General features: G+C 40.9%; 1 protein-coding gene across 1 annotated transcript; it reads right to left on the bottom strand.

Moving 5' to 3' along the window:
• Window positions 1-366: 366 nt before the first annotated feature.
• On the bottom strand, window positions 367-6529 carry rnf41 (ring finger protein 41). Its single transcript, XM_039743285.1, has 4 exons — window positions 6229-6529; window positions 5525-5660; window positions 1909-2012; window positions 367-1815 (listed from the first exon to the last, which is right to left on the bottom strand). Exons 1-4 carry the CDS (start codon window positions 6375-6377, stop codon window positions 1461-1463), a joined length of 744 nt encoding a protein of 247 aa, XP_039599219.1. The 5' UTR covers window positions 6378-6529; the 3' UTR covers window positions 367-1460.
• Window positions 6530-12981: the final 6452 nt, after the last annotated feature.

Consider the following 12981-nt stretch of genomic DNA (forward strand, 5'->3'; position numbering starts at 1 on the left):
CCCGCTGATCAGCACACACTAGTAAATTCCATTAAAAAAAAAAAAAAAATCCCCCCATTAATAACATATGTACACTATATATATATATATATATATATATATATATATATATATATATATATATATATATATATATATATATATATATATATATAAAAAATACAAAAAATAACCAACCACAAAAACAAAACACACAAACAAAAACATCCTGGCAACCATCAACTGGCTGACAACCAAAGGATGTAAGGACCAAGGGGAATAAAAAATGGAAAGGGGTGGAGCCAGCAGTAAAACAAGTGGAAAGGGGTGGAGCCAACACTCACAAAGGGATGAATGAAAAGAGAAACCCAAAAATGGTGGCAAAGATACTTACAGAGAAAGAGAAGTAAAAGAAAAGGTCAAGTGAGAGAGTAGAAAGGAACAGAAACAAGAGCATGGTAGGCGAGAAGGTGGGGACCGCTTTGAGAGGAAAAAAAAAAAACAAAAAAAACAAAACAAAAAACACAGCAGCTACTAATGGACAGGCCCATCATCACAAGGAGGGTTAGAAGATGGAATCTCAGAGACATGGGGGGGGGGACGGGTTCTTCTGTGAGGTACACTTATTTGCAAAGTCCTTCCTCAGGACCTCACAGTTTACTATATGTTGTCCCCTTCTTTGAACTGGAACCTCCTGGGATGTAGTATATATCATCTTACATCAGTCATCATGTTGTGGAACCCAAGCTGGAGTGGAAGAGTGGGTAATATTCACACAGGAATGGTCCTTCTAGATTTTCTGGGATGGGGTGGAGGAATGCCTCCACTTTAATCCCCAGTTTTCAAACCTCATATGCCCTTATCCTGGAAATGGCAAGCCCAATTGAACAGGATGGCGACACAGAGTGCCAGCCAAGAGTGTTGGCATGAGCTGGGTTTTAAAATCTGATATCTGACTATAGGCCCCTAACTCATCTCTCTGAACAGTTGACACAGCTGTGAGGTGGGCTCTCAGCCCTGCACCAGGGTTGCAGGCACATGAAATGCAGACTTCTGGAACATTCACAAATCTTCTTGCTCTAATAATAATCCAGAACATTTCGACACTCAGGTGGGTGCCCTTAAGAGGACCCAGTGAGAGAGCTAAGTGGTCCAATGGCTGGCAGGGGCCTATGCCAGGAGCAAAGAGGTTATGCATACCAAGCACACAGCATTCATTCAGTTGGTTAATTTCAGTGCAGCCACCCTGAAGATTCTTAAAGCTTCTCCTGGGAAATGGAAATGAGCTCAGATACATGAGATGGGGCGTTAAGGAGAGAAGGGGCAACTTATTTGCCTGCCATGTTCCATGGTGCCTTTTGTCTGTTTTTTGGGTAAAGCCATCCACACATAACATGACTGAACGCTGCTGCTGCTCCTCTTCCTCCTCCTCTCAGCTGTGCTGAACAACCCGAAAACCCTCACCCTCCAGCTCCCGTGGATTATAGGATCTCCTCCACTCCATGTGCAAATATCATAACAAGTCCAGGTTCGAGTATCATGTCCTCTCCCATGTGCTGATTCTCACACGCCATCACCACTACTGCCTGCTTGCCGGGGATACGCTTAGCAACGTAATTTTCATAGTAGCGCCGATTCATCTGCCGCGTCTCCAGGGTGGCCAGGCCCTGGGGCCAGTTGCGCTCGTGAGCATTTTCAATCAAGTCATTGACGATGGACATGGGGCAGCCACTGTCGATAAGAGAACGCTTGATCACTGCCTGCAGCACAGCATCTGGTGTTGAGATCATTCCACCCCAGCGGGTCACTCTTGCAGGCTGCATGGAGTTCACCCATCTGGTAAAAAATAAAATAAAATAGAAGTTGGTGACCATGGCTGACCAGAACACACAAAAATCAGGTGAGAGAGGCACAAAAACACCAACTTACTCTAAAATCTCATTATACTCGATGGTCTCCTCGAGATTCTGTAGGTTGGGGTTGGCGCTTCGAATTGCTCGCATGTAAGCTTTTAATAGTTGAATATCACGTTTCTAGAAAAGAAATGAGGTGTAGTTTTTAGAAGACCCTGCATCCTGGCACCGCAGTGTTGTGAAAAAGTATTTGCCCTTTCCTTACATCCTGTTTTTACAAGTTTTACACAATGAATGGCCTCAGATCTAGAGATGACACATATTAGAGAATGAGCACTAATGCTATAAGCAATGGAGTGTTTCGAAAGGCTACACAGAAGTCAAGCAAAATGACATCTTTTATTGGCTAACTAAAATGATTACAATATGCAAGCTTTCAAGGCCACTCCGGACCCCTTTTTCAGGCAAGATGTAATCTGCTTCAGGCATCTTGGCTGAAGAAGGGGCCCGAGTTGCCTCGAAAGCTTGCATATTGCAATCTTTTTAGTTAGCCAATGAAAGGTGTAATTTTGCTTGACTTCTCACTACATTCATAATGGCTAACACAGTACAAGATTCTAGTACAAAAGGCTACACAAAAAAAAAAAGAAAAAGAAATCACACATGCTTTTCTCTGCCAAAAAAAATTGATCCGTTACAGTTTACATGAAGCTCCAGTAGATTCACAGAGGATGCCATCACCTTGTTCCTTCATACAATACAGACTCACCTTGACAACAAGAGAGGGAATTCTATGTGAATGCAGTTCTCTATTTGACACAAAAATCCCTTCTAGGCTCATCATAAATTACACTTCATTGTGTAACTGGGCAGACCCCAAGTGGTTTGAGTGGGTGACCACTCTTCCATCATCTCTCAAGCTCAACACAGGGCTGTGCTTCCTCCACACATGACTGTAAGGCTGCACATGACTAATATCATTGTCGAGTTTGCTGATGACACAGCTGTGGTTGTCCCGATATCTAAAAACAATGAACAGCCTAACCTGGATGAAGTGCAGAGTCTGTCATATTGGTGTCAGGAAAATAAATCTACGCCTGAATGTCAGATAGAAAAAGAAGCCAATTGTGGACATGGTAGAAAACAGCAGAGGTACTCAGATCAGGTTGGGGAGCATGCACTGCCGCACCCACCACACGACAAAACAGCTTGGGATACTGGTTGGCAACCAACCAGGCAGACGCATGGTCCAGTTCCACCCTTTGGGAACGACCCTCTATCTGCCGCTGCCAGGTGTTACGTGGGCATCCCCTTGGCCTGGTTCAGTCACTCAGATCCTCAACAATGAGGATCCTGTGAGTCGGATCACCTTCGGGGAATCGCACCACTTGGCCGTAGTGCCGTAACCAACGTTCCCTCACAATGCAAGCAATGTTTCTCATTCAGGACTCCAGGAACTGCTCATTCGACACGAAGTCAAACCAGTGGTACTCAAGGATTCTTCGAAGAGACACAGTACCAAAGGAGACCAGTCTTTATCTCAGGTCACTGCATAGCGTCCATGTCTCGCAACCACATAGCAAGGCACTACCAAAAGTATTAACAACACTGACATTGAGAGGGTGGACAGATTCAGATACCTTGGTGTCCACATTACAAAAGGACCTAACCTGGTCCAAATAAACCAACACTTGGTGAAAAAGGGCAGGCTGATATCTTTACCATCTCAGAGATTTCATGGATTTTAGGCTGCCCCCCTAATTACTAAAGAACATGTACACATCCAGCACTGAAAGTATCCTGACAGGAAGTATTAATGTCTGATTTGGACACCGCATGGGACAGGGCTGCAAGGCTCTAGAGTGAGTGTATCTCTCAATGGGCGTTCACTTTTCAATTTCAAGGACATCTACACCAAGTGATGTCAGACCAGGGCAAAGAAAGTTACCAGTAATACCAGCAATCCCAATCACGGCCTCTTTGCTGTACTTTGTAAGTACATAGTGGTCAGATCAATAGTACCGCCGCCTAAAGTCCACTTCAGAGAGACTGAGGAACTGCTTTTTCCATAGTCCATACGCTCCACGAATAAGGAAAGTGTCCAAAACTACACAATGCCCTATTGGTAACTCACAATTAAGTTATTTATTTTGTTATTATTTATCACATATTTAAAATAGTGTCAATGATTTTTGATATTTATGAAGTCATTTATTGCTATTGTCCTTTTACATTCTTTTTAAAGACAGTCATTGGAGTTGAGCCACTAAACATTACACTACAAATTATACAGTATGTGAAATATAAAATTTGATTAGATTTGAACCTGAGTGAAAACAGAATAGTTTTTAAATCAGGACTTTAATAATTCAATAGCCCTATCACCCACATGAGAAAGCAATTTCCCGCATAGTCTCAATATTTGGTTGCAGCACCTTTAGCAGCAATAATCATAACTAAATGCTTTCTATAATTTGATATCAGTCTTTCACGTGGCTTTTGAGGAATTTTCACCCATTCTTCCTTGCAGATCCGCTTGCTTGCTTTGCGAGTGTGAACTGCTCATTTCAGGTCCTGCCACAGCTTCTCTAGTCTGTTCAATACAGGAATCTGAATAGGCCACCGTAAAACTTCTTTCTGAGCCATTCTGTTTATAGACCTGCTTTTGTGTTTTGGGTCATTGTCTTTCAGCTTCAGGTCACAAACAGATGGCAGGACATTCTTCTTAAGAATTTTTGGTAAAGTGCAAAATTAAAGATTCCTTCACTAATGCCAAGACTTTTAAAGAATCCACCAACCATCACACTAGTATCCCTATGTTTTATTGTAGGTGTGTTATTCATACTGTCTAACTGCAAAGAGAGACCTGTGTCATCCAAAGAGTTCTAATTTAAATGTGTCTCTCCACATAACATTATTCCAAAAGGCCTGGGGATCATCCAGGTGTTTTCGTTGTAAATGTCAGGTGAGCACTGATGTTGCTCTTGGATAGCAGATGTTTTCACTTTACCACTCTCTCCCATCAATCACATTTTTCCTCAGTATGGAGACATAAACACTAACCTTAGCCGAGGCCCGAGTAGCCTTAAATTCTTTGGATGTTCTTCTGGGAATGGGATTTTCTGTGACTTTTTAAATAAGTCGTTGCAGTTTCCCTTGGGGTCATTTTGGCAGGCTGGTCTTTCCTGTTCGAATGTTCTCCATTTTTAGATAATGGCACTCACTGTGGTGCATCCAGAGTCCCACAACCTTAAAAATGGCTTCATAACTCTTCCTTAATTAGTAAGTTTAAAGAATTTTTTTTCTCTTCAGGAAATGTCTTTGATTGAGGTCTAGTGTTCTATTAGACACCATGTGGTAACAACATCACCGTCACGGTGAGGTTTAGATTAACAGAGTTTAGATTCAGCAGAGTCTAATTATCAATGTACTTTGGTCAGGGGAAATGTACCTTGTCACATGGGCAATACAGTTGTTGGACAACTTTATGACTTGAACATATTAAGTAGCAATTTGGAAGAAGTGGTGCTATATGGTCATTATGGTTCCTTTTATCTAACATCAAATTGATTCTAAAGATCTGAAGTCATTTATTGTGAAAAATATATAAAAACAGAGCAGATTAGGAAGGGGCAAATACAGTACCTTAAAAAAGTAAGCACCCCATCCCCAAATACACCCACACACCATACCTGCTCAGCCAGCTGGTGCTTGTGCTCAGCTGCCGTCTTCTCCAGCTCGGCTATCTTGGTCTGCTGCTGCTGCACTACTATGCGCAAGTGCTTAATGCATTTGTGGTTTGGTAGCTCATCCTTTGGCATCTCGAGCCTGTAAGGGAGTAGATGGATGTTAATGTCTGTAACAATTAAGGACTCCAGGGATATTGCAAAATGCCAAGCAGTCTTGATTATTAAAAAAAACAAAAAAAAAAACCAAAAAAAAAAAAAACAATTGACTTCATTTTTCACTTCCAAATTCCACAAACAGGAAGCACCAGCAGGGCATTACGCCAGAGTGTAGGATAATTTAGTCGGACAAACTCTGCATCTGCCACACCATTAGCATTCTAAAACCACAATGTGATGAATATCACCCACAAAAACAGAAAAAAAAACACTAAAGGCAGACCACCTAAGATCTGGTGTATGATATTTACAACAGACATAAAAACATCTTCAAGTGGGACGAAACCATTGCAGCTGATCAAAAAATCACTGGATAACTAATGCTGCCCAGTGCTTAGTAGTACAGGTGTGCCCCTGTCTATAACACAACTCATTAGTCCTAGCTAAACCCTAACAACAGCAGTAACAGCTTCTCAAGCTATGCCAACTCAGGACACTGAACATAATACCGCCCAATCCAAAACAGGGCAACTGACCCATTATATACGTACCCACAGCCCTCTTCACACATGACTGGCCTCTTGGGATTGTGTTCACAGTCTTTGAGGTGAGACTGCAGTTGGTCAAGCCGCAGGATGGCACTGCAGCCAAACACAGAGTTGTCACAGGTTATCTGGAGCTTGGAGAGCATGTTGCGCATAATTCTTGGTACAGGCCGCAGGTGTGCAAGAGTGACCACTGTTCGGTCCACTGGGCAGATCTGCTGCTGAGAGAACCACTGGGTGATGCAGGCATTGCAGAATGCATGTTCACAGTGTGGAGCCTGAAAAGTTAGACAGAGAAAAGAAATCGTCAGAAGACAAGAAGGCAACAGACCCAAGAAAAGAGACCAGTTGCACCTTGGCCTTGGATGTTAAGGGAGGAACGCAGCAGTCAAGGCAAAAATTGGCTCATTCTATTAAGATTTTGAAAGGGGAAGATCACTTGCACCACACACTGGTGTCGCACCTATGTAAATAACAAAGTCGCTCATAAATCTGCCAATTGCAAAGATGCGGACACCTTATTACTATGATATGAACCCACCCTCTACTTTGTACTTGCTATAAGAACAAAGGAAGTTTGACAAAACAAGAGGAGACCATTCAGTTACGTTGTTGCTCATTTGGTAAGCTAAGCTGTCCCAATACCTCATCCTGATGGTTTTTAAAAAATTGTTTAAAGAGTTTTCCTGCTCCACAACATGCTTCTGTAGCTTGTTCCCACAACTCTTTGCATGAAGATGTACTTCCTATCTTCAGTCTTAAATACACTTCCCCTTACTTTCCACGAGTGTCCTCGAGTACCCAATTCAGCATTTAGCTAAAAGAATTTGGTTGAACCCACTTTATCAATGCCTCTGAATAGTTTTCAAAATCTGGATTGGGTCCTAACCAAACTTCCTCTGCTCAAGGCTAAGACTGTCCAATTAGGACACTTGTCCTTAGACCTGGGATGAAAGTGATATAAAATGTATTACAGAAAACTCATTTCCCACATTGCACTGGTGTTTACAATGAAAGATACTATATGTATAAGACAGGTGGTGCTTTGCTCTGGATCAGTGGTTCTCCACTCCAAGTGTGGTACATGTACTCCCATAGGTACAGAAAGACTCTCCAAAGGGTATGGGAAAAATGGTACATTTAAATGGTGAATTTTAAATTGGAACATTTGTTCTCTCTGTTGATCTGCACTGTGCATATCCCCTCTGGTGTATATATAGCATGTAACATAATTTACAATTGCTCAAAACCATTGTCTCAGTCAAATGTTTCAATGAGGGAAAAGAGTACAATTGCTTATTATTTGCATCTGGCAGACAAAATGTGTTACATCTTCTCTAAAACTAGGGCAGCTTAATTCTGAAACAGAATGGACAAGTGGTTAAAGTTAAAGAAGACTAAATCTTTTAGCACAGCTACCTGTAGCACACCCAATGCAGCACCAGAAATGATCGTTTCTTATGGGACTGAGGAGAGCTTCCTGTCGGCTTACGTCGACATTCCACAGCAACAACAATCAAGAAAAACAAGTGACGAAATGAAAAAACAGTCTGGCGAAGTGGCATAAAAAAATGATTTGGGCTTCACTTTTATCAGCATCAGGCTACAATTACCTACAACCGCAGTTTGTGTGGTCTGTGGACGGTGCCAGATTAATGACTGGAAGTCTGTGGTGTAGTGATCCGTATTCAGGCAGTTGCTCCGGATGCAACTTGGACCCACTTTAGCAAACACAGGGAAGCTTTCGCTACAAAGGGCATGCCAAATAAGTCTAAAAGGGGTTTTGGACAATGCTGATAAGATTGTTAAAATGTCATTAAAGCAAATGCACAGAATCCAAGTACATTTTCAGCTGTGCTACTTCATGCCTAAGTGTGTTGGCCTTCATGAGGTAAAGTGCTCAATATTTTTTTTTTGCTTTTTGAGTTACGAGATGAGGTTCTTTTATTCTCATCCATTTCCCCTTCCAGCGTGCTTTCATGACACCGATCAGATCTTGTGGTTAAACAACCTTACTGATATTTTTTCTCTCATTTAAATAACTTAAATATCTGCCTTTAGGGTTTTACCACTAATATATTTAATGTGCATGAGACAATTAGGATGATGATTAAAAAAGAAATTTAAAAAATCTTGCATTTTCCTTAATCTATGATGGACAAAAATACACAGGTCTTTCCTTTGATGAATGATTTTTTCTTTGCCAACCAACTTGGCCTGGCAGAGTGTGACAAACAAGACATCAATGACCATCTCACACATCTGGATGAGAAGTTTCATGTGTACTTTCCTGCAATTGAATGTTGGCTTACAATTAAATCAGCTGTTGCACCACCACCCCCACTCCTCATCACCCCCTAAGTCAGCAAGAGAGATTGCCGTGAACAGACACTTGAAAAGTGAATAGCAACATAAACTGCTGGAAGACATTTGGCTACGTTTTTCAAACTGAATATCCAGAGCTTTCACATGTGGCTGTGAAGTTCCTGTCGCATTTCCTAATCACATATCTCTATGAGAGAGACTTTTCTGCACTCAATGTTCTAAAATCCAAGGACAGACAGAGACTTTCTATGGAGAACAGCTTAAGATTAAAACGGCCATCCATTTTACAAAATCTGCAGAAACTGTGCTACAAAGAGCAAACCCATTCATTACATTAAATTAGGAAATCAGTATGAAGTAGGACAACATAACATCCATCCATCCATCCATTTTCCAACTCGCTGAATCCGAACACAGGGTCACGGGGGTCTGCTGGAGCCAATCCCAGCCAACACAGGGCACAAGGCAGGAACCAATCCCGGGCAGGGTGCCAACCCACCGCAGAAGATAAAAACAGAAATGAATAAAATGAAAATATATACAAATAAGTAATGATTTTTGTTATTGTGAAAAAGTCTATGCACTAGATGCCAGTTGTTGGTACTAGTAAGAAGAAGACTAAGGTGGTACGCAGAGAGTCTGCAGAGGTGAAAAGGGGAGTCAAGCCTCGAATGTTTGGGACGTACTTCTCTAGAGGTTATCTGTTAAGAAGGGACTCAAAAGCATGTCGTTCTATTATGATCTACACACTCATTCTAATCTTTAACTGGACACTCCAGTTCATCTGTACCTTACAAACTCTTTTGTAAATAATGACTCATACAATGGACTATATTAAGTCTAGGTGTGCCTGTGAACCCAGGCAAAGCAGCACATGTTACAGACAAACATTCCATTTTTTAAAAAAGTTGCTCTCCGAGATGCTTTAAAAATGAAACATTTTACTAAAAGCAATGCCAAAAACACCAGTTTGTGAGTAAGTTTAAAGTAAAGTGATCTCACTGGGACACGTTTCTGGTCATGAACATGGAACTACTTGTTGCTGCTCAAACTGCTAATATCAACCAAGAATCTGGTTGTTACAACAGTTCATTTATTGTAAAGATTTGTATCTGCTGGTTCGCTTCTATACTTGCTTTTGCTAATTTTCATTTGTGATAAGACTTGCTGGCAACTGTATGTGCTACCAAATAATGATGCCATGAGCACAGCAGGCTTGCAAAGCCTAGGAAAGAAACCCTGAGTCATGTACAATCTGTAGAGCAAAGCAAAGAAACTTAAGTAAACTTACTTCTAAGTTTACTATTGCACCAAAATTCACTTACTTCCACTTTCAAGACTGCTTGAACATTATCCAAATTAACAGGAAATAAATGGCAAAAAACGGTCTCACAGCATCTGAAGTCCTAAAAGCAAAATTCAAATTTGCAAGGAATGGCAGCTTGAGTTGCATATCTGGCAAAGTCCACACTTCTGTCTGAACACAGCTCCTTCATATTGGGAAAATGAACCAGTCTGACCTGGTGCAACCGATTCCAATTATTGTAAAAAGAACAGAGAAAAAAGATCAATAAACAGCACTATATTAAAACTGAAATGAGCTCACCCAGAAAGCTGCAACTGTTCTTTCCTTTCAAGTTCACTGATAAAGTGTTTGAAAAAACATAGACATTGCCAGAAGGCCAAGTCTGTATGTCATTACCAGCAAGTTAATTTTACTACTTATCTCAACAAATACAAAGATTGAAGTGCCAAAAAAAAAAAAAAAAATCTGTCTTGGTCAATTCGAAACCAGAAAACCTTCCTCCATATAGCCTCCTTCTTTTTCATTTATATAATTAAGTAAACAAAGCGGAAAATCACACCTGGAGTTCCACTTACAGGGCAGTCCCCGTCAACCAAATTCCCTGCTGATAAATTCAGCCACACACAAACTCAGATTCTTTAAAAAGGCAAGCAGTTGAAAGCATAAACACTCCTTTATATGGCAGCACAAAACACTCTCCCTGCTCATATGGTAAAAGCTTGGTTATTTAATTTTTTTTTTTTTTTAATGACAGGATAACTTACTATGCTTACACATACCAACTGTAGCATCATCTTGTCAAAAACACCTCATGAAAGCCAGAATTTCTGATATTATTACAAATAGCTTGTGGTTTGCCTACTCCAGTCAGTACAGAAAATTCTACACCTCTGTCTCTCCCATATAAAATAGCTTGATCCATTTATACATATACAGTATTCACATACATACACACACAACACTGAACTTACTGGGCAGAACTCCAAGCACTACATTTGGTAAAGACCAGCCATTTATTAGTTACCTATCTAATACCACCCCTAAGGTGAAGCATGGTGGTGGAAGCATCACGCTATGGGAGTCTATGGAGCAGGGAAGGATGAATACAGCCAAATAAAGGGAGGCCCTTGAAGAAAACCTGAACTAGAATGCATGCAACCTCAGGCTGGGGTGACAGTTCACCTTGCAGCAAGATAATGACCCAAAGTGTACAGGAAATAAATACATTGCAGAAGTGGCTTCAAGATAAGTCTCCAAGTGGCCAGCCAAAGCCCATACTTCAACCCTGTAGGACATGTTTGGAAAGACCTGGGGTCTCATGTATAAACGGTGCGTACGCACAGAAATATTGCATAAGAACGTTTCCACATTCAAATCGCGATGTATAAAACCTAAAGTTGGCGTAAAGCCACGCACATTTCCACGGTAGCTCATACCTTGTCGTACGCAACTTCTCCGCTCAGTTTTGTAAACTGGTGGCACCCAGCGTCAAAGCAGTGCTACTGTTCCAGTGTGGTTATCCTTTCTTTTATAGATCCACATCCCTGACGCGGCTTTATAAATACACTGATACTCCTGTTAGGTGTTGCCACAGCGGATTATCTTTTTCCATATTACTCTCACTGCACCACTTGGAGTATTTATACAGTATCACTGTATCTGAGTGTGAATCACAGCTCTACAGCAGCTGATTGGAAAGAGAATTATCAGTATACAGCATCAAGCACACGCTGCCTCAGCCATGCGCATAGTCTATTTGAACTGCTCTCATCCGACAAACGTTTCAGAGCCTTTCCCGTACGGGCCTCGCGGTTCACAAACAGTTTCATCCCAAGAACTCTAAACGCACTCCATCAGCCCATCAAGTGTTCTTTGTAGAACTGTCTGTACTTGTAAGTACAATCACCTCATTGTAAACTCGCGATCCAGTTATAACATTGCACAATCTGAGCCACTTTATAAAATGCATATTTAAATCTGATGACAATATCATTTTTAAGATGAAATGTAGCAAAATATGTTTATTATATTATACAGATAAAACTTTTAACTACACGGTGCCGCAGCGCTAGCCAGGAGCTGGAACTTCATTGACGGATTGTTCCTGCCTCCTGCTGACGCAACACTGGAAGGATAGAATAATTAAACATTACGAAGATATTTCAATGTTCCTTAAAATTTCTGAAGAATCGGTGTTCTAAGTTTACAGATGGATTTTGTGTTGATTTGGTATTTGGAGAAAGAAAAGTAAGAACAGGATTTGGGGGTTAGTATGTTTGAAAGAGACAGTACTTTTGTAATAAAGTATTTCATCAAAGGTCACGCATGGCGCAGCAAGCATCTTGTGTGAGGCGGGAACAATCACTGTGCCACCGTGTTCCCATGTTTAATAACATGCTTTAGCTCCTATCGTCATGAAAATGATATCACGTATACTTCTCAGTATTTTAAATTATTCAGAGAGCTATAATATTATGAATGTAATGGATTCTGTGTCCTGTCGAAGGAAGAGAAAGCCCGGAAGCACGTAGTGATTCACACACACAGAGCACATAGAAGATCAAATACAAAACAAGGCATTTAACGTGCTACTTTAATTACGATGGGATCTGAGAAACTAGTAAATTAAACAATTTTAAGAAGAACTTTATGATGTTCTACTTTAATGACTAAATAAACCACGTGATTAAAGTGGAAATTTCGAGATTAACGTTGACATTTCATGCTTCAAATGTGTGCCCTTTTTTTCCTAATAAGCTTTCATATGACACTCAGATGGTGGGCTACGACTCACCTTTTCACGGTGACTTTGATATGTGCCAACTTTTTTTATTTCGGGCACTGTGCAACTTTGTGAACTTGAGCTTGAGTTTCTCCGACACTCTGTCACTCGATCAACTTCCTTTTGTTGTTTATTCCACTGTTTAAACCAACAAATAGTAAGTTTTTCTTTGCCTCCACTTGGTATTCGCTGAAATTCTTCTATTTTCCCTCGTACTTTTGCCCTTGTCTTTTCACAGAATGCTGAGATTAAGGGCCATTTGTATTGATTTGCATATTCAAAAAGGCGTAATTCTGGGAGGAGACGGGGCGGGACAGCAGGCACTTGCACGTGCATTACTTTTCAC

Source organism: Polypterus senegalus, unplaced genomic scaffold (genome assembly GCF_016835505.1).
Source record: "Polypterus senegalus isolate Bchr_013 unplaced genomic scaffold, ASM1683550v1 scaffold_4287, whole genome shotgun sequence".
NCBI classification, from domain to species: Eukaryota; Metazoa; Chordata; class Cladistia; order Polypteriformes; family Polypteridae; genus Polypterus; species Polypterus senegalus.

What these genes read in the sequence shown, in the direction of transcription:
- rnf41 (XM_039743285.1), bottom strand. Translation starts at nt 6,377, where the DNA reads ATGCGCAACATGCTCTCCAAGCTCCAGATAACCTGTGACAACTCTGTG. An exon ending in AGCACCAGCTGGCTGAGCAG is followed by an intron (nt 2,013 to 5,524) that starts GTATGGTGTGTG and finishes TTTCTTTTCTAG; the next exon opens with AAACGTGATATTCAACTATT. An exon ending in GAGTATAATGAGATTTTAGA is followed by an intron (nt 1,816 to 1,908) that starts GTAAGTTGGTGT and finishes ATTTTTTACCAG; the next exon opens with ATGGGTGAACTCCATGCAGC.